Here is a 22,332-nt window from a genome sequence, read left to right on the forward strand (position 1 = left end):
ATATTCATAACAGTGTACTATACCTTTCCCAGAGGCTTCCTTAGAAAGCAAAGTTTTGTTTTTTAATCCATGAATAAATGACCAAGAGATTATAAAGAATGCTGTGTTTTGGAGGTGAGACGTGACAATGTCAATAAATGTGGAAAGTAAAATTTCCCAACATTTCCATAAAGGTTTCTCTAGTGTACTATAAATAAGACTTATCTCTATACTTGTCCTTTAGGAACTCTGTTTCTAAAACAAGAGTTATCTTGGGAATCCCCTTTGTTCATTAGATAAAAATGATGTGACAGAAACAATTCTTAGGCATATTTCACTTCTCTTTAAAAAATTCTTTTAAAAGTCTAATATATTCTTAAGTGTTCACATTTGCACAACAGAAACAACTTTTATTTAACAGAATGTATTACTCTTGAAATGGTTGTTAAATTTGGCCAAAGCTCTTAAGTAATTTTGTAGCATCCTACACTCTGAATTCCGCAACTCAGTTTAATCTTCAGACACCCACTTGTTCCAGTCAGTGAAACAGAAAATTCTATTTATCAAAAACACAGTTTCCTGTTTAAAATGAGCACCCTCTTTGATATCATTTATTAAAAGCTACTTATGTCCCATTACAAGCTGCTATATTTGGCATTTATTGAAACTACCAGTAAACTCCAATATCATTATGATTTAGAAAACTTCAACATTTTTGGTATGTGGCAGAGTTCCAAACAGTTTGACCTTGCAATGTGAATGCTCTGTAAACCACAGCAGTGGCTTCTAGGGGAGCTGCTGAGCAGCTGTCATGTTTCCCAACAGAACAGGGTGTAACATTCTTCTGCTTACCATGTTTATTTAATGGCACACTCTAACTCTCAGGGCATGCAGTCTGCTGAAAACATCAACCATTATCACTGATTGCTGTGTACCCTTCGCTATACAGTTAAAAAACATTTAAACCTATTTGACTCTTTTGACAATAAATAAAACACATTATTTTATACTATTTGGGTCAAATTAATTTTATTATGCTCCATGATGAATTGCCACCAGTGCAACATCCTATTCACTATACATTTCAAAAAAAGAATTCACATACTAAACAAAATTTCAGTTGTTTGAAAATGAAATGATTGAAAGTCTTTATGAATCTCATACATACAATATGTGGCTAGCTGAAATTGTCTATCACGTAGCATTTAGATATAAAAAGCCTCATGCTAGTTTGTTAAATGCAAAGGCTACCAGACGACCATTTAGCTGGAGAATATACAGGAGGCTTTCAGACAACGCACAGGTATAGTGCTGCTCACAGTGCAGGATGGTAGAGGACTGAAACATGCAACCTTACGCCTTACTTGGTAAAGCAGATTTAGTCTTCATGCCTGGACTGAACTCCACAGCTGCTGTGTTTCAACCGATAGTAATTTAGACTTTTTGCAACAACAACCAATGTCTTTTTTTTCTTTAAGAAAAAAAGAGTAAACCAATTACCTTTGGCAAATTATATGTCCATTTTACATGTTTAAAATTGTGCTTCGAATTCAAAGAATGGATACTCTCTGCTGAGAGAAGCTCCTGATAAATATTTATTACCACCAAAGTTAGCTGGAAAATCTAGGATTTATTGGCCAAAAGTCTTTTAAGAGAGATCTTAAACTGGCCTTACCCTGAAGACATTTCTAGGAAATTTAAAATGTTTTTTATATTGTCAAAAAGAAAAAAAAAATTTTAATTAACATTACTTGAAATAAGTATAATATCCCATTTAACTTTTGTACAAATTCCTGATTTTATTGGTTAGTAGTTGTCCAGCCTCATCTGCACCAGATTCACTGAGCTCAAGCCACAATAAAAATGATAGTAAGTAGAAAAAGGTTTCTAGCAGCAGAGGGCACTGTTGTTGCAAGAAACAAAAAGTCTAGAATCTTTCCCATGTGCTTAAATTACTCTTGCAAGAAAGATAACATTCTTTGAATAACTTAACTGTTTTACTGCACCACTTACTGCTTTCAGCAACAAAACCTTTTAAATTATTTCTTATGATAACTAGATGCATGATCACTAGAGATTATGTAATAAATGGTTAAAATTCAAGCCATATCTTGCAGGTCCAGCCTGTCAAGATCTGCCAATACTAGATTTTGGTCGGTACAATTCTAGATAGCGTAATTTTTAGTTGGATATTGTGACTATAGTAATGAAATACATTTGGAACTACATTATGCATATGACTCAATGTGAGAAAAATATGTGTCTGTATTTAAATCAGATAATTTTCTACCTAAAATTTAAAGTAGGTAGGTATGACAATTAGCATTATAAATATGAAACAACCACCTTTAGGCAGATTAGTGTACTGTAGAGAGGCAAAGAAACCCTACTTTTAACACACCATTTAGTATGCATAACAAATGTGCAGGTTGTAAAGTTTTATCTTTAAAAAAAAATCTATCATTCAGTTATGTGTTTCAAGAAATTTGACATTGGGACCACCAATCTTAAGAAAAATGTAACCCTTCACATGCTATTTGACAAAAACCCTCAAAAATTATCAAAATAAATGCATGTTAGGTTCTGTGCTTTGATGCATATCTTTGCCAACTAGATTAGATTTTTATGGTTGGTATTTCTGAATACCTCAATCCACACAAAGTGCAAAATAAAAATGCTAAAATTCCACAGTATTTTAGTACTATTCTGATTTGTACAGTATTTTTAACCAATTATTGGAGTAATCATATTATTTCAGTTCATGTAGAATGAAAACTACTCCCTAAATCCCCCAAACTCCAACTTAAATTTTGTTTCAGAGTAATACCAAAAAAATTTTCACAAATTTGGCCAAAAAGAGCCTGCCACATTTGCTACAGCATAAAAATAACCTCAGTCAATAACAAGTATGTAAGGGCTCCTTATGATCCCAGTCTGCAAATACCACTCCTATACCAATAACAGGCAGTATTGCTGTAAGAGGTGTGTTACTCATCTTCCCCACTAGTATCTCTGTAGTGATTTTACGTAGAGCATATTGCTAAAATTTGAGAAACTGCATCGGTGTAGTGATATCTACAGAACTGTGCAATGTATCAGCTTCAACATTCATATGTAGTGTTGTATTCAAAATAAAGGGGCTAAAGAAACTAAGGTTTGCATCACTTAAAAAAGAATGTAGTGCTATACTAGATTTTCTTTTTTTAAGAAAATTTAGGTACAGAAAAAGTAGGGTATGAAAATAGTGTTCTCCTTCTGGCATTATAAGTAAATTACATTAAGGTTTTTGTCAGTCTCACATATAGTATTTAAACTCCCTTGTTGATGGAATGAAAAATATTCACAAATCAAGTGAGCATCCTGGTGTAAACTTGCACACAATAACAGGGAGTAGCTTTGTAGAGGATTACGACAAACCTTTACAGATTAAATGAGGTATTGCACAGATTAAAAAAAAGCAAAAAAGGCAACAAAAATATACAGCAAATTGGTAGAACATTTACATGATAATTTTACAGAATCCACAGACAGAAAGTAGAGTTTAGTATTTCACCTTAAAAATATATATATATATATAATATATAGATCAGTCTTCCCACTCATCATCATCCTCAAAATCTTCTTCATCATCTTCATCTTCATCTTCATCTAGAAGAAAATAATCGAGACAATTAAAACATATGCATAAATAAAATGACATTACATAATTCTTGGGTGGTTTCTCCAATTATTTAACTCCTGAAACACAGATAATGTGACTCCCAGAAGAATCCAGTTACTAAAACAGTTTAAAGTGAATCTAAAGAAAAATATTTATAGAGTATGATAGTAAACTAAAGATTAAAACAGGGCTCAGAAGACAACGGTTCTAGTTCCTTAACATCTATGTGACAAATTTCAACCTGTTAATGTATAAAATCACATCTGGGTTGACCTGTCACAAATCCAACTGCCTTCTTGTACTCTTCACGTGGATTCTCAAACTCAAAACTTCTAACTTTTATTTCCTTCCCCAATCTTCTTTTCCTGCTCCATCCTGGTCTGCTCCATTTCAATAAATGGCATCACCATCCTGTCACATCATCAGGCCAAAAACCTAGAAATTATTACTACTTCCTCCTTTTTCACGATCCAATTATCAACCCTGCTCTTTTTCACCTCTTTCACTGCTACTCTCCACACCACCATCACATCCTGCCTGGATTATTGTAACTCTAGAGTCTATCTGACTCAGAGCAAATGGAGTGATATTATTTAAATTCCAAGTTTAAAAAATATGTTGCTACCCTTCTTAAAAGTCCTCCTGTGGCTACCACTGCTATTTGAATGACGTCTGACGTTATCTCCCTCCACAAGATCCTACATGATTTGCCCAGATATAGTCTCTCCCTCTCCCCAAACTTTTCTCATAATGCACTCTCCATTCAAGTCACTCTCTCTAGTAAGATGGTTTCCTTTCTGTCCCTTAAACTTACCAATCTTATTCTGGCTTTAGAACTTCTGCAGTAGCTATTTCTTTTGTTAAACTGAATCTTTTCATCATTTAGGAACCATTCAAAAACTACTTCCTCAGAGAGGCCTTTCCTGACCATCATATGTAAAGTACAGCCCTTCCCCACAATCAGTAACTGCCTATCCCATTTTATTTTCCTCATATCACTTACTAACATCTAAAATTATTATACTTTATCTATTAAGTTCCATGACAGCGGGTACCTTGCCTATCTTATTTTTCACTGTATCCTCAACACCAAAACAGCGCTACGCATCAGTTGTTCAATAAATATTTGTTGAAGGAATATTTAGATGTCATCAGATTTTATAAGCATACTTCTATATTATACTGACTTTCCATATTTAACCTCTTTATATACCTACATAAAAAATATGTATAAATATATATGCTATATATAAATATATATACATTTATATATCTATACATACAGGACCCATGAAGGCCAAGTATATAAAGTGAGACAGTAGCTGAGTAATGTACTTGGTAATGATAAAGAGCCAGTAAGACTGTGTGACATATGTGTGGGTTACATGTACAGAACACAGAACCATCTTTTTCTTCTATTTTTCTCCATATAAAATTGATTGTGTGAAGGTAGTATTTGTAGTAGTACTGGAGTTGTAGTATTAGAACTTGAATAACAGAAGCCTGAGAGAGGCAACGTTATTTTCTCTTAGCCCTAAACTAAGTTGTTACTTTTACAACAATAATAATTATTTATTTATTTAAGTCTGATGGTCAGCTCTAAATTGTTACAGAATTTATTTGGAAAGGAGTTCAACTGACTTCATGTTAATTTTTGTGTTTACTTTCTAGCAAGGGAAATAATTTGCTACTAGCTTATGCTAGACATGCTTCACAAAATTTATCTGGATGAAAAGCATCAAAGACACCCAACTATGCTGGCATTACAGAGTGACAAAAGACAGAAACTTATCAGTATCTATGGTGAAGAGGAAGATGTAGCCAATAATTCCAACATAAGGTACTACCACAGAAATACTAATGGTTAAAAGAAATGGGTCTGAAAATAAGTAAAAACCATCCTATATTTTCATTATATTAGCATGACTATTATATATTATTTAAAAAAAAAAACAAAACGTATTGTAGGGAAATAATTAGCAGAACTCACAGATACCAGCATAGAATAAATGCATTTTCAGAATCATGTATCTCACAGAAGCCTTACATTTCTTATGAATGAATGAAGACCTTTATCTCTTCCTAGCAAACAACCTCTAAACAAAAGCTTGAGATTTTTAATCTCATTCCTGTGACATTACTATGACATAAAAAATTCAGGCAGTTTACCTCATCTGTGAGGATTAGGGCTAAGAATTTAGGCAATTTTCACTGTTTTTAGAGTTTGCTAAAGAAGACTATACCATAGATATAACCTTAACTTTAAATACCATGTGTCTACGTATATCCTACTGACGTGTAATTTAACAATTCAGACCTCTCCTGTGACTTCCAGACTCATAACCAAATGCCTACTCCAGATCTATAGTTGAATTAACAGGTATCTCAAATTTAATATGTAAAACCAAACTCCTAATCTTCCCTTTCAAACTTTTTCTTCCTAAGTCTTTCCCCTTTCCAGTTGTTCAAGTCAAAAACCTTGGAGTTATCTTGCACTCTTATTTTTCTTCAACTTTCATTTTCAAACCATCAGCAAACCCAGTGATCTCCACATTCAAAATATAACTAATATTTAACCACTTCTCATTGGTGCTATAAACCTGGTTCAAGTCTCCATGATCTCTTGCTTGGATCATTACTATACCTCTGCTAAAAACCCTCCAATGGCTTCCCATCACATTCAGAATAAAAGCTAGTGTACTTCAAGGGGTCTCCAATGACTTCTTGTATTTCATTCCTTACTATTCTTTCCCTCCCTCTCTTGCAAGCTCCCTGATCTCCTCATTGTTTCTCAACCTAACAGACTTTATATTTTCTGTTCTTTCCATCGGATACACTTTCCCTAGTTTTCTACATGGTTCACTTCCTGAACTGCTGGTCTTTTCTTAAATGTCACCTCAGTTAGGCTTTATCGTCCCTTATCATTCTTTATCATTTCAAAATGAACCTCTCTCTCTCTCTCAACAGCCTGCTCCCTATTTCTCTTTTCTGTTAGACTTTTGTCCTTAGTTCATGTCACCATTTAACATACTATACATTTTTCTAGTTTGTTTACTGCTTATCTCTCTCTCTCTCATTAGACCTAATGCATGTCGATGAAGGAAGGGACTTCTGTTGTTTTGTCAAAATTTTATTACTATTCCACAATAAATATTTATCTCTATCTCTGTAATGGAACAAATATGCCTATTTAAGGAAAATAAACATTGCTCAAGGATCTTAAGACATGCACATCCTTACAGAGAAACAAAAGGAAGATAACATTTATTGAGCACCTACCATGTGCTAGGCAATCTGCTGATTAGTGATATACTGTTTAATTCTCACATCTATATGCTTTGTGAATTCTCTGAATGTAACAAACAAGAAACTGAGGCTCAGAGATTAAATAAATCTAAGAAGAAGAAAGGTCTGTTTCTAGCACATTATGTTAGAGAAGCTATTTAGCAAACCTTAACCACTCCAATCAGCAAAACTCATATTCTTGTCCTTTCTTTAAAGCAATATTCATTTATATGGTGGTATGTATATGTTTAACAATAACCTCAGAATAGGTACTGGTTTATTCAAATCAACCTTTTAGAAAATGATAAAGGTTTAAAAAAGGTCAGTATTCTTTAGCAAACTCTAGAAACAGTAAAAATTACTTAAAATTCTTAGTCCTAATCCTCACAGATGAGGTAAATAGCCTGATTTATTATTATTTTTATTAATATTTAATTAATTTTTTTTTTTTGAGATGAAGTTTTGCTCTTGTTGCCCAGGCTGGAGTGCAATGGTGCGATCCTGGCTCATCGTGACCTCCACCTCCTGGGTTCAAGTGATTCTCCTGCCTCAGACTCCCGAGTAGCTGGAATTACAGGCATGTGCCACCACGCCGGCTAATTTTTTTGTATTTTTAGTAGAGACGGAATTTCTCCATGTTGGCTGGGCTGGTCTTGAACTCCCAACCTCAGGTGATCCACCCGTCTCGGCCTCCCAAACTGCTGGGATTACAGGCATGAGTCACTGCACCCAGCCCTGAATCTTTTATGTCACAGTAATAAGATCCAAAAAGCTCAAGCTTTGTTTAGAGGTTGTTTGCTAGGAAGTCTATCAGCATTTCCTGATATAGGAAACAAAACGGTCAATATTCCCAAAGCTGTTCTTTCAATTTATGGCTATGGCTGTGGTGGTGTTGCATTGGTAAGTCTCAGACTAGTCACAGAGGCAACAACTTTTTAAAATACACCCTAGAGCCCATATCAGTAGTTACTCAATTAGCAGAGAGAAAGCTAGCAAAGACAGTCATAAAATAAAAATAACAGAATGTCATTCAAATTTATTAAACACACACACACTCTGTCTCACTCTCTCTCTCTCTCTCTACCTGAAGAATGAATGGCTTTGCTCCTTTTCTGCATCACTTCCATTAATGCACCCACAATTCCTGAAGTGGGTGCAGGTGTTGGTGGTGTAGACTCTGGGCCATCAGACACCTTGGAAAAGAAAGTTAGCAAAACTCAGTAATAAATCTTTAGCAAAGAATCTTTGTCTCCAGAAAGTCCTACTTTCTTAGAATGACTTATTATCGTAAAAGACAAAAAAGATATTAAACTGGCAAGTCCAGGACAAGATTAATTAAATTAACAAGAAACAAACTGCTGCCTTAAAGATATTATTCAAAAATATTTCCTTTCCATCTTAATGTATAAGCCAACAATACATTTCTAAATCTATGTTTATATTCAGATAACAAACCCTCTCCTGAATAGTACTTGCTGGGTTACTTCTGTTTATTCCAGCACACACAGACTTAGACGATCAACTTTAAAGCTATTATCAAGGGACTTCAAGTTATAAACAGAGGGTAATATTTAGACTCAAGTTGTTACGTGGGAAGCACACTGAAGATATTGAAAAACAACTGTAGAAACTTATGTTTGCCTACAAAAATTCAGCTTTACACCTTTATGTTATATTTATACCTTCAAAATGAACCTCTTTTCTCATAGTATATAATTTCTTTTTAAGGAGATGAGTTGAACAACTTTCAAAATGTACCTGCCTCACTAGGCAAGTAACAATCCCTAACTGAAGTACTTCCATCTGTGCCAAAGTGCATTCAGGAAAAAAAAAAAATTATCACTAAAGATGAAACAGCACAGCTGTACTAAATATTACTTATGTTTTAATACATATATATATATAAAATATATATATTTTTGAAATTCTTAATCATTTCCCAAAGACAATTATTTTATTAAGACAAACTTCCCATTTTTGATCTGTATAATTCTTCCTCTAATGCTTTTTCTTCCTGGAGTAAACACGTTTTTTAAAAAAAATTCACAGCGGTTCCCCCTAAGATACAGATTCATTCCTTAGTATTTTGGCTTTAAACATTATGTATTAATTATTTCCAGTATAGAAGTACCACAAATGAAAAAAGATAACAGAGAGTTTCAGAGCTTTGTATTTCTGTACAAGGCTCTCAGAGGTACAACAGCAGTAGGGACATTTAGACTACCTTTAAGCAATGTGATAATGTAAAGTAGAGAGCACAAAGCAGAAGTGAGCACACTGTCATCAAACACATTTTTTGAAGTGCTTACTTGAACAAGGTACTATTTGAGGTACTGAAACCATGCAATTCAAAATATATGTGAGTATTGAATACTTCCTACTAGCTCTGTAAAGTAAATCCATGGTTTTATGTTAATCATATTCATCACAGAATAAACTGATGATTTACTCAAAAAATTTAAAGAAACACAGCCATAGAAATTTCAACCACAAAATGGTCTTTTTAAAAAAAATAACAAACTCAGATTACATATATAACATGCCAATAGTTCACTGACTATGCACTCTATGATTGCAATAAATGCAATCAAAAGGAAAGTGATTATTTAGGATAAAAATGGCCCCCATTCAACACTTAGAATAGAAAATATTTTTCTTTCTAAAAGGTACTTACACATCAATTAACGGGTTTTTCTTTTTGGAAAGAAAGGGAGCGTTGGGATGGGAGAAAGTTATGGAGAAAGTAAATAGAAAATTTAACTCTAACTTTTTAAAATAAATGAGGATACAACTTTATTCATTAAAAATTTAAAATCACCTTATTATAGCTAAATGAGAGAAAGAAACAAAAGTTGGTTTGTGAAAAGGAAATAGAAAAGGGAAAACAAAAAGGTAGGTTAGGAGTGGGAGTTACGGGAATGAGAGTGACACAGGAACTAGCAGAGATTCCAAGGCAAAAGCTGGGCTGTGGTCATTTTGACGTTAATTCTCCCCACTAAACACTCTTTAAAGTTCTTCAACTGCTTCTGACAGATCTTTAATCTGATCTAAACGGGGAAAGAGAATAGAGATGATTGCTCATAGGTTTAAGTGTCATCCTGAATACATATAAAGAAAAGAGTTAGATATATTTTAAAGATCAGAGTCTTCTTAAATCTATGCTAATGTTTACACGTTTTCATTCAATTAGTTGTGCTTCCTATCTATTACTCTCCTTTTAGACAAAGTTTCTGAGATCTAGAAAGCTACTTTAATTCCTATACTGGGAAATAATTTTCAATTAAAACATCCTCTGTCGTCTCCGTTTACTTCACAGAAAAAAAAACCTATCATTCATGACCTGCCTGAAGTCCTGGAGAACGTGTTATAAAAGGCTCCAAAAGACGTATGTAAATGTAGACAGGTCAGGCTCAAGGATAGGAGTAAGCAAACTACAGCCCATGGGCCAAATCCAGTCTGTTCTTGTATTTTTTTTTAAAAACTATCTAAAAACTAAGCTTGATTTTTACATTTTTAAATGGCTGATAGAAAATAAGAGTATTTTTGATATGTGAAAGTTATATAAAATTCAAATTTCAGTGTCCAAATACAGTTTTATAGAACACGAGCATGACCATTCATTTATGTATTATCTGTAGTGCTTCTGTGGTAAAACAGCAGAGCTGAGTGGTCACGACAAGAGGCCATATTGCCTATATAAGCCTAAAATTTTACTACCTGATCCTTTATGGAAAAATGTTTGCTTAACTCTAAGATTAAATGACCTGTAAGATTAAATGATTACCTCATCCAAATCAGATAATCCTAAATTTATTTGCCATCACTGTCAGAAATTCTATTACAACTCTTTCAATTTTTTTGAGTCTGATTCTCTACTAATCTAAATTTTAGAACATGAAAACTCTGGAACATGATTTAATTTTCATAAAGCTACTGGTTTAGATTTCCTAAGGAAATTGGTTTCAAGTAGGGCTATTTTTAATTCTCATAGCTTAATAAGGATTTTTCTTTAAAGTGTCTTTTATTTGAAAGTAAAGTCTAGAACAAGGAATTGCAAACATACTGTAAAATTCCATTCATATGAAGTTCTAGAACAGGTAAAACTAATCTACGGTGATTAGATCAGTGATTGTTTATGGAAAAATTAACTGGGAAGAGGTATGCAAAACCTTTGGGGTGACAGAAATGCCCTACATTTGCATATAGAGATAGGGGTTACATGGCTATAGAGATGTATCAAAGCTGAATTAAAACTTGTGCATGTCATTGCATGTAAAAGTATTTTTAAATTTATAGGGTTAAGAATGAATTAGCAAGAGAAAAAAAAGAACGAATACACTTTTCAAAAATGTCTTTCAATAAATTACTTTAAAATTTCATCATGATAGAGGATCTAAAATGAAAAAAAAAAGCTTACTTACAGACTTTAGTTGGATACCCTGTCGTATCTGGTCTAACAGTGCATCTCGTCCAGAGCAGGACACTGGCCGACTGTTCTGCTCCACTTTTTTTAGCTGAGCACCCTCTCTAATTTGATCTAAAAGAGCTGCTTTGTTTCCTGCAGTAGTTGGAACCTGATGGTCCCCGTCAGAAGGCAGGCCAGTGGGGGGCGGTGGCCCAGGTGGAGGCGGAGGTGGAGGCGGTGGGGGTGGTGCCACTGGCCCTACCCCCAACACAGATGGAGGTGGTGGTGGAGGCCCTGAAGGTGCTGAGGAGGGAAGGGCTGGAGGTGGAGGAGGGTACATCCTATTTGGCGGTGGTGGAGGGACTGCTACACTTGGCCTGGAAGGAGGCGGTGGTGGAGGTGCAGCTGTGGGAGCTCTTGAAGGTGGTGGGGGAGGAGCGCCTCTTCCCCTGGCAGGAGGAGGAGGAGGACCTGAGTTGTGTGGAGGGGGAGGAGGAGGAGGTGGCCCTCCCCTTGATGGTGGTGGAGGTGGTGGTGCTGAAATGCAAACAAAAAAACAGAAGGCATGCTTTTTTCTTTTCATAAACATCATATTGAAAAGTAATTCATTTTAACATGTATAAAAATCAAATATCAAAAAAGGGCCTCATCTTTGCATTTTATTTTACAAAGATACCTGAGCACAGATGATATCTCACAAATTTTTTTGAGAATTGTCAGCCTAAAGATCACTTTCTTATTGGTTCTTAAAAAAATATGAGCTAAAACAGAATAGTTCACTTTTTAGGAATTAGTACAGTTCCGAAAGTAAGGGGAATAAATTTCTACTTTACAAAATAATAACAAAATATACCAATGAAATTAAACATTTTGTTAATTAGCATTATTTTACATTTTAATAAAAATAAATGAATACCTTCCCTCTTTAAAAAAGAATCAAGTACACTTATTTTTTTTAAATAAAATCAATTCACATTCAGAATTACAGTGTAGTATAGCTTAACAGAATTCATTCACATTAATCTGCGCTAAAGCCCAAATATAATGCTTTCCTTTGAAAATGTAAGCCTTTGTCATCTAATTTACATTTGTACTTTCATAGTATAATGTCTGTATCTCTAAAAATAGTCTACAATTCTAGTAATGGCATTATGGGAGGCTGGTTGCTTCGCTGAAATGCTCAATTACTTATTCCAGAGATATAAACTAACGGGTTATTAACAAATTAACTGAGAATTTCTATACACTGCAAAATTGAAGTTATTAACAAAAATTACTATTATTCTAGCAGTCAGGATATTAGCATTCTTATTCTACATCAGTAAAAATGAAAGATATAACATGGCTGAGCATGGTGGCTCATGCCTGTAATCCTAGCACTTTGGGAGAGCAAAGCGGGAGGATCACTTGAGGCCAAGAGTTTGAGACCAACCTGGCTGACATGGAAAAACCCCGTTTCTATTAAAACTATAAAAATTAGCAGGGTGTAGTGGTGCATGCCTGTAATCCCAGCTACCTGGGTGGCTGAGGCATGAGACTCCTTTACATCTAAATATACTGAGACCAGTACTGGCATAATGTTTATGAACTATATGAATGAATCAATCAATCAATCAATCAAAGTTGAAATGAACACTGGCAGTGACAAAGACACAAGTAAACCGAATGCCTAATCTAAAATGACTGTTAAGTTCTTCAGAAGAATGTTTTAACAGGAGCTTTTGCTTGATTACACTATTATGAGTATGCAAAAGCTAGGAAGAAGGAAAGAAAGCAGTCCTAAATGAACAAGGTAGCAAAGAGATGACTGTTACATTGGAAAATTTAGAGTATTTTATCTGCATTTTACTGTGCTAATTATTAAGACAAAACTAAAATACAAGGTCCTTTAAAAGAAATATCAAATCTTAAAAGGTTATAAATTGTGCTCTCAGGTACAAAAGAACATTTTATACTTTATCCAAGAAAAAGGATTTGTATTTCAAAATTAATAGAAAGTTTACATTATTTATATTCTGAAAATATATTACTAATTAGAAAGTGATTATATTTAAATTACTACTTCTGAATTACAATAAAATCTGGCGATTTATATGACTTCTTAAGTAAAACATTTAGGCAACTATAAGTTTTTACTTTAAAATAGAATAGCTGGAAGATTTTGTATGGATTTTTATGAATAAAGACTTAATAAACAAAATCTTGTAAAGTTTTTAGTTATAATAAAATAATGTTAAGACGTAGTATGATGGGCCACATTTGTTGTCCAGAAACTTCAACACTCTGCTCAAGGAAGAGTTCACATGTATGAATGTACCTGTTTTCCATGAAACTGACCTCAAAAGATTAAAACAAAACAGAACGCTGAATAGAGATAAAAGTTACCTTGCCTTCGCAGTTCATTTTTAACAGCTTCAACACCTCCTGTTTTTTCAATAAAGTCATATATAACTTTTGATGTTTCTCTGTCTTTAAGCTGTGCCTCTGAGATTCCACACATATCAAAAAGATTCTTCAATTCTGGATCCAAATTATTCAGCTACAAAACAAAGTAACTGCTAACTATAAAAATACATCCCAATTAAAAAAAAAACACATTAATTTTAAGGCTCATCTGTGTCCTTCTGAAATTATTTTGCCTTTTTAAACTTTTAACATGCTTATATTACTTACATGCTAACTAAACGATTTTACTTAAAAAAAACTGAACAGATAGATTTCCTATTTTCTTCTTCTTCTTTTTTGTTCCCTGCCTTCAAAAAGAGGGCATCTCATCTAGATTTCTATTAGCCTATTCATGATTCAGACATCTCCAATGCTCATGTGATCTACCTTGTCCTAAGTATGTATGTAAAACCAGGAATACACAGACAAAAAAAGTAAATTAATTTGAAAATCTGAATCTTCCTGTAATCCCAAGCATAATGCCCAGCACAAAGAGGTGCTCAGTATGTTTGTAGAGTTAACATTGCAGCTATGACAAAAATAACCAAAAAGATTCTTTACTCCAATCATAAATAATACCTCTTTAAAATAACGTATCCAAACGCTGATTAATTTTTGCCAGCAATTTCACAGTGCTACAAAACAATGGCAAAACTGCCAAAAAGAACAGGAGAATGAAAAGATCTAGAGAATTCAACAACTGAATATTCAGATACTACTTTTTAGTAATTTGGTATACATTCCCCTGAAATTATCACTTGGCAGAAATGATTTTCTTCTCTTGGCTTTCAAAGCACAAGGATTTTATTTATACAGCATATAAAGCCAAGGTACACAAACCTTGGTCTAAGTCTTTAGCAACTTAGTCATGAATGACGGAACAATAATATGGTTTTAAACCTTAGTCGCATACGTACATAAAACACAAGCACATTCAAACAGATACTAGACACCACAAAAATGAATTTAAAAAAATCTAAAATAGGCCAATACATTTCCACAGAGCTATAATGTACATGATTTGAAAACATACTTACATCAAAGCCTGTATTTGGATCCCAACCAACATGTCCAATGTGCCTAAAGTAGAAAATAGAAAAAAAACCAGAAAAAACAAAATGCATAAAGGGCATTATAAACACAATATATATGAAATCCAGTCAACATTTGGCTTTGAATTTTTGGCCTGAACTAATAGTTCTCACAGACATAACCATATTATGATAAAAACTATGTACAAAGAGTCAGAAGAACAGGATTCTAGCCCTGACTCTGCTACTAACTGAAACTTAAAATTTTTGTACAATCTCTCTCAGCATCTATTTACTTAACTGTCAAATTAGCGTAAGAGTCCAAGCATTATATATATGACCGGATAGGGTTTCATAATGAGCTAATAAAATAATGCATATGAAAATGTTTGAAATATGTTATATAAATACCAAATGTTTTTACTGGCCCTAGGCAGTATCCGTACACAATTCCTAAATGCTATTTTTAGAACAAAGCGAGAAATCGTTTTTATGTTCAATAATTAGTTGAAGAAGCAACTTTATCTTATTTTTCTTTTCTCATAGTTGAAAAAGTAAATAAACTGTAAGATTCCAAGAACATCTATTGAGCAGCTGCCTTAAAAAAAAAAAACTCCAATAAAGTGCATAGTTAAAACAGTATCCAAGTGATGAATGTACACACCCTCCCAAAAAGAAAAGAAAATTTTCTAACAAGTTAAAAATCAAGAACAGCAATGAATAAATCAAAAGTGAAGATAAAAACAACAAAAGAACTGTCTTACTGGAAATTGCTTGGTGTTCCTATATCTGCCTTGGTTAATCTCTTCTTTTTAGCTTTTCCTTTTTTCTTTTCTTTGGTATGGGAGATGTTGTTGACTTGTGGACCATAAAATCTATTTGTTGTGATTTCTGGATTTTTTATGTCGACTGTAGCCATGGGTAGATTAGGACCTGCAAATAAAACCAAATTATGTAGAAAGGATATAATTTAACAATGATATAAAATCATAATTTACAATTTAAATTTTTTTTTCTGAAATAGGATCACTTCATTATAAATTATTTATATTTTAAACTTCTATATTTTTCCATAAAGTGCTGTCTAAATTTCTAAAATCTGTAAGTTCTTAAAGACATTAGTGTAGATGCACTATTTCAAAGCAAACTTACATTTTTATAACATTAAATTTCATAAAGAATATGAACTTCCAGCTAGAATTTAAATATAATTAGTCTAATCTCTTAAATTTTGATTATGATAGCCTCATACCCAACACATTGCTCAATGGTAAAGTGAAACGTATCTTATAACAAGGATAAAGAAAGTAAAGTAAGTGTCTATTTTGTTTTAAATTTAACAAAGAAATATAGGCTTAACTCTTTGTTTCAACTCTGTTAGTCAAGAGGAAAAAGGATACTTAAAATTATTACTACCATTTGTTCCAAAACTGACATACCTAAGTCAAATGATCTTTTCCCCACCAGTACGCATACACCTTCACTATCAGAAGTATAGAATTCAAAAACTTAAAATGCAAAAATTCTTAAAGCACTCATCTTGTGCAAGAATCAACAGTAAAAATATCAAAGGCATCTTTCCATATTATTAACAGTATCTTCAGAAGTGGTACTAAATGTAGCACAAAACTTGTCTTACAATTCAAAATAAAATTCTTGATCTCAAAAGTATGAAAGTTTGAATGTGAAGCATTCAACTGAAAAATTTCTTAAAAATTCAACTAAAGGGCAACGCATGTTCCTTAGAGATCCTATTTTTATATGTTTCTCTGACAAATCCTCCTATGAGGCCAAGTTCCTCTGAGGTGACTACATTAACGACCACTTCCAAAACATATGAAATACTATCATCGTTGTGTAGAAAATAATTTAACACAGCACACTTGAGACTGCTCTTCTTAGAAAGGACCACTTGCAAGGTTGGCCCTCAGTTGACCATTTGGGAAGTTGGATTTCAAGAGGGTTTCCACTATTCCCTGATAAGGTGGGCTTTTTGTGTCTAAATTGTTTGTGCTAACATTGCAGTTTATGTTGAACATCTACTTTCCTTCTGGGAGTCTGGAATCTTGGTAAGTGCAAGGCAGGGGAGACCTATGTAACCAGCCCCCAACAAAAACCCTGAGCACCAAGTCTCAAGCTTTTCCTTTAGACAACATTTCACATGTTGTCACAATTCATTATTGGAGGAATTAGGTGCAACCTTTATGACTCCACTGGGAGAACTCTTGGAAACTAGTGTGTGGTTTTTTTATGAACTTCATCCCACGTATCTTTTCCTTTGCGGATTTTGTTTTTTATGTGTTTTCACTGTAATAAATGTTTGCCATGAGTATATTTATATATTGAGTCCTGTAAATCCTTCTGGTGAATCGCCACCTCTGAGGATAGTCTTGAGGATCCCCAACATAATCAATAAATGGCAAATAGAAATCTCAAGGATAATTTATATTAGGTGATTCTTAAAATCCAATTTGACTGTAATTCTTTAATTATGCCCCAAACCACCAATGTATCCTACTTACTAAAATTATCTGGGGAAAAAAAAAAAAGAAGTTTATTTACATGGGTAAATTGTATATACCCTATTTTCTCCCAACTCTACTATTAAAGATAAAACAAAGCTAAAACAAATTTATGAAAGCCATGTCACCTTATCAAAAAAGTAAATAGTCTAGAAAGGTATATTTTTAATATCACCAAAATTCAACTATTTTCCCTTAATATTCAAATCCTATTTATATATAGTATGTTAATAATCCTAAAGTTTTAGTTACAATTTTATTCAAAAATTCCATAGGAAGTTGCTGATATTGATAAGGAATAATTTTTGGAAAAAATGAGAGCTAGTGAATAATATGCATAAAACCATTAAAAGCTTTTTCAGTGCCCAGGAATAATCTGAAAAATAACTAGATCAGTAAGTAAAGGTGAGTTAAGCAGTACAGAATGACCTGAAAGGCTTATTAGGAATATAGGATATGAATTTTCAAATTTGCTCAGGCATCAGATTTTGGCATTTACACAGTTGTACAAAATAAGGACTTACTGAGAATACCCAGAATGTGGGGGCTAGAGGGTTGAATTGGGATTACACTCAGACCTTCACAGACTTACCTGGTGGTCTGCTTTCACTTCTCATTCTTCCCTTTCTGCCCTCTCGCTTATCTTTACCAGTCAGTATCAGCAACACCATCCACAATAAGGATGCTACAAATTACTTTTAGCTTCTTATCTTTATATCTTAATAAAATTTAAGAATTAAGACAAAATTAGGAGTATCAGAATTAGGTACTCCCTGGCCAGGCACAGTGGCTCACGCCTATAATCAACACTTTGGGAGGCCAAGGCAGGCGGATCACGAGGTCAGGAGTTCCAGACCAGCCTGGCCAATACGGTGAAACCCCGTCTCTAATAAAATACAAAAATTAGCTGGGCGTGATGGTACGCGCCTATAATCCCATCTATTCAGGAGGCTGAGGCAGGAGAATCACTTGAACCTGGGAGGCTGAGATTGCGCCACTGACTCCAGCCTGGGTGACAGAGCAAGACTCTGTCTCAAAAAAGAAAAAAAAAAAAAAAAAAAGATTTAGGCACTCTCTTTATTCATATGACTTTTCCTGAACTAAGTATTCAAACAGCAACTACAATCAGACTCACCAGTAAAATATAAAAACAGAAAACAACAAAAATATTTTCTGCCACTTTAGCTTATGTAAAAGCCATCTATTATACTATAGATGATTAGCAATGGAAACAGAGTTGGATAAAGTTAAGTTTAATGATTTAAATTATCCAAGCTAGTACATTTTTGGAAAATCAGTTTCTTATAACCTTGATTTATAACTCACTAGAGAAAGTAATTCAGCTGTCTCTGAAGAAGATTCAAGAATGAAGATAGGAACAAAATATAAGTGATATGGGAAACGAATAACAATGTTTAACTCATACTGTAATCAGACTGTGTGTTTTCCCTCTTCCTCTACCCAAAAATCAGGTATGGATATATTATTATGCATCAACATTATCTCTTTAAGTCACTATAAATGAATTTCGTTAGTAGTAGTTAAAACATTATTTTAAGTAAGCCTATAAAGAAAAATCCATATAATGGAGATATATAGAAACTTAGTATTAGATGGGAAATTAAGAGTTTCTTTTCAAAATCACCTTTCATTTTATTAATGAAAATGAAGGACAGTAAGAGTCAGGGGATCTTTATAAAGTCACACGATTAGTGACAGAAGCAAACATGTACTCTGGTATCTTGGTTCCTAGTCCACTACCCTTCCAATTAACTATTTTACCTCTTTTATTTTTGAGATGGAGTCTCGCTCTCTCACCCAGGCTGGAGTGCAATGGCGCCATCTCGGCTCACTGCAACCTCCACCTCCTGGGTTCAAGCGATTCTCCTGCCTCAGCTTTCCGGATAGCTGGGACTACAGGTGCATGCCACCAAGCCTGGCTAATGTTTTGTATTTTTAGTAGAGATGGGGTTTCATTGTATTAGCTAGGATGGTCTTGATCTCCTGACCTTGTGATCCACCTGCCTCGGCCTCCCCAAGTGTTGGGATTACATGTGTGAGCCATCGTGCCTGGCCAACTATTCTACCTCTTACACAAAAGTCAAACTACAAGGTGGATGACATTGCTAATTTTACAAATGCCATAATACATTCTTTGTTTACCAATTTATCAGTTTTCTTGGTCTATAGTCCAACAATTCATTATTCAATAAATATGTACTAACAACTCACAGAATTTAGAAAAAAATGGAATTCTACACATTCAAGAGGTTAGGTACTTGGTTATTTCTGTTGACAATGGTTATTTACTACTTTAGGGTTTGAAGATGTTAGGAAATAAGTTTAAAATGGTATTCTAAAGCCAAATTAAATACCTGTTTCAAGTGACACACTAAAAAAAGTGAATACCTGTTTAAGGTATAGAGTCATTTTTAAAATAATGTAAAGTATATGAAAGATTTAGTAACAGAAATATGTACTCAAGTCATTTCTAGTAAAGTTTATTCCATTTATGAAATTACACTCATCCTAAGAACTACTATGTAAACATATAATGAAGGGGGGCTGTTTTCCTTCTTTTTTCAAAAAACAAACGACAAATTATCTCCTGATTAAGGACAACTGTTGCAGGAAAATGTTTTTAAATGTTCTTGTGAACAGACATGTCTAATTTTAAATCTAAAAGAACTCAAGTTTCCCATTAATTACATAAAAAGCAAAGAACCTCATCAAGGTATAAAACAGTAGAAAAACAGGTGGCCTAGAGGCCTCTGATGTCAAGCAGTCACGAAGCTGGGAACAAATCATTGGAAAGCATATACGCTAAATGTGAAATTGACCAATAAAAAAATTAGGAGTGAGGAAGATACTGAATTGCATTTTAGGAATGTATGTAAATTCCACAGAAAGTATCTTTTTAATAATTAAAATTTGAAAAGGTGTGGTAAACTGATAATCTAATCTAAGTAAGGATCTGAGACAAAGCACCTGCATGGCTACTGGAGGACATGGTACAGGGGCCCACTGCCACCTAGTGGTAGTGCACCAAATACAGTCAAGTAATAATGCTGCCTCGTCTCCACTTAAGAGGTGAAAGCAAGGTAGTTGAAAGCAAAGCAGTTTTAAAATATTACAACTTGTATTGATAATTATTTATTTCATTTTTTATTGTGTATTAATATATTAATTCCATATTATATGTATATTTTATAAGTATACAAGTATGGGCAACACATGCTGTATAATTTTGCCCTTTAACAACACTATTAAAAAAAAACCCCATCCACTTATTTGATAAAAGAAGTCTGAAACCACTGAGCCAAATGATTAAAACTAAAGATTAAAAACCAACAGCCAACTCAGAGAAAGAAACTACATTTAATTCTAAGTGGGTCTCTTAGTAGGGATAATAAAATTATGAAACACCACTGTTACATAAAGAGTTTTCAAATTCTATCTATTCATGGAAACTAGGTGCCTCTTCAGAAATTCATTTTATAAATATTCACCCCTCCATATTCACAGTTCCATGTCCATGCATTCCACATCCATGGATTCGACCAACTGTGGATTAAAAATAAAAATGGATGGGTCCATCTGTTCCGAGCATGTACAGACTATTCTTGCTATTATTTCCTAGACAATACAGTATAACAACTATTTACCCAGCACTGCTTCTCAGCCTTTTGGCTAAGATCAAATGTACCTAGCATTTACATTGTATTAGGTTTTATGAGTACTCTAAGGAGGATTTAAAGCATATAGGAGAATCTGTGGTTATATGCAAATACTATGTCATTTTGTATCACAGACTTGAGTACCAATGAAGTTTCCTATCCATGGGGGGATCCTGGAACTGATCCAACATGGATATATGTATTTACAACTTTAATTATATTGTTTCTACAGCATCTACACTTTAAAATCTGGGGTTACTTTACCCAAAGTGTTTCCATGGCACCACTAGAAAGTCTTCTCCATTGGTACTCAATACTGTATATACTCTCCAAACTCAAAATAATGTAACAAATTCAGAAAGGTTGAAATACTAGACTTATATCAAGGAAAATTTCCAATACTACATTGAAAGTTCACAGATGAGCAACTTGTAACTCAGCTGCTTCTGTTTCTTTTGCCTCTGCCAAGTACTAGCTTATATATTCTGAGACATGATATTTACCCTGTGTCTCAGTTTTGCCTTCAAAATCATTTGGACATAACATAGTGGTTAAGGGGCCAGGCTCTAGAGTCAAATCATCTGATGTTGAATCTTGCTTCACTACTTACTAGTTATGAGACCTTGAGCAAGTTACCTATCTGTGCCTCAGTTTCCTTATCTATAAAAGAGATAACAGGAGCTACTTCAGAAGGTTGCTGAACAGTGCCTGGCAGATAGTAAAAGATCATTAAATACTAGTTGCTATTATTATAGTTGTCATCATCTTCATCAGAATAACGAGTATTTATTAAGCACTATGCTAAGCTTTGATTACTTCAATCCCTGTAACAGCCCTAAAAAGTATTAATGTTTCTATTCAAAAGAGAAAGCGAAACTATACAATATTTGTTACCTGTTAAGCACTACTGAAGGTAGTCAGGCATTTAAAAAATTAATAAGGTAAATAACCCAGAATTTAGTACAGCAAAATTTGGTTCATGTTTCTGTATCAGGAAAAGAAATGTAAGGACAAAATCAAAAAGCAACATACCTGTTTAAAAGAAACAAACCCCAACAATCACCAATAGCTGTCAGATATTAAGAACTTTGGATTATGTAAGTTTTCCTTGAATAATCATTCTAGGTTCTGATAAAAGGATTTGAGATGTGATTTTAAAAAGCAGCAGCCATTTTCTCTATCATAATAAAGGGTCCTGGAGAATGGTTCTTTACCTTCACAGAGTCAGGGACCTCATTTAAACAGATGAAAGCCATGGATCCTCTCTCTCCAGAGAAAAGAACATATTTAGCACATATTTCAGGGACTTTATGAAGTCTAGGGTAAG

General features: G+C 33.8%; 1 protein-coding gene across 1 annotated transcript in view; it reads right to left on the minus strand.

The window, feature by feature from the left end:
• Positions 1-991: 991 nt before the first annotated feature.
• The window catches only part of WASL (WASP like actin nucleation promoting factor), a 66,526-nt gene continuing 45,185 nt past the window's right edge, over positions 992-22,332 (minus strand). The window contains exons 6-11 of the mRNA XM_005550646.5: positions 15,571-15,739; positions 14,813-14,855; positions 13,716-13,869; positions 11,347-11,867; positions 8,010-8,118; positions 992-3,627 (exon numbers count right to left, since the gene is read on the minus strand). Coding sequence (XP_005550703.1) covers positions 3,566-3,627; positions 8,010-8,118; positions 11,347-11,867; positions 13,716-13,869; positions 14,813-14,855; positions 15,571-15,739 — 1,058 coding nt within the window. The 3' untranslated portion in view covers positions 992-3,565. The remainder of the gene's footprint in view (positions 3,628-8,009; positions 8,119-11,346; positions 11,868-13,715; positions 13,870-14,812; positions 14,856-15,570; positions 15,740-22,332) is intronic.

This window comes from Macaca fascicularis, chromosome 3, assembly GCF_037993035.2.
Source record: "Macaca fascicularis isolate 582-1 chromosome 3, T2T-MFA8v1.1".
Taxonomy (NCBI): Eukaryota; Metazoa; Chordata; class Mammalia; order Primates; family Cercopithecidae; genus Macaca; species Macaca fascicularis.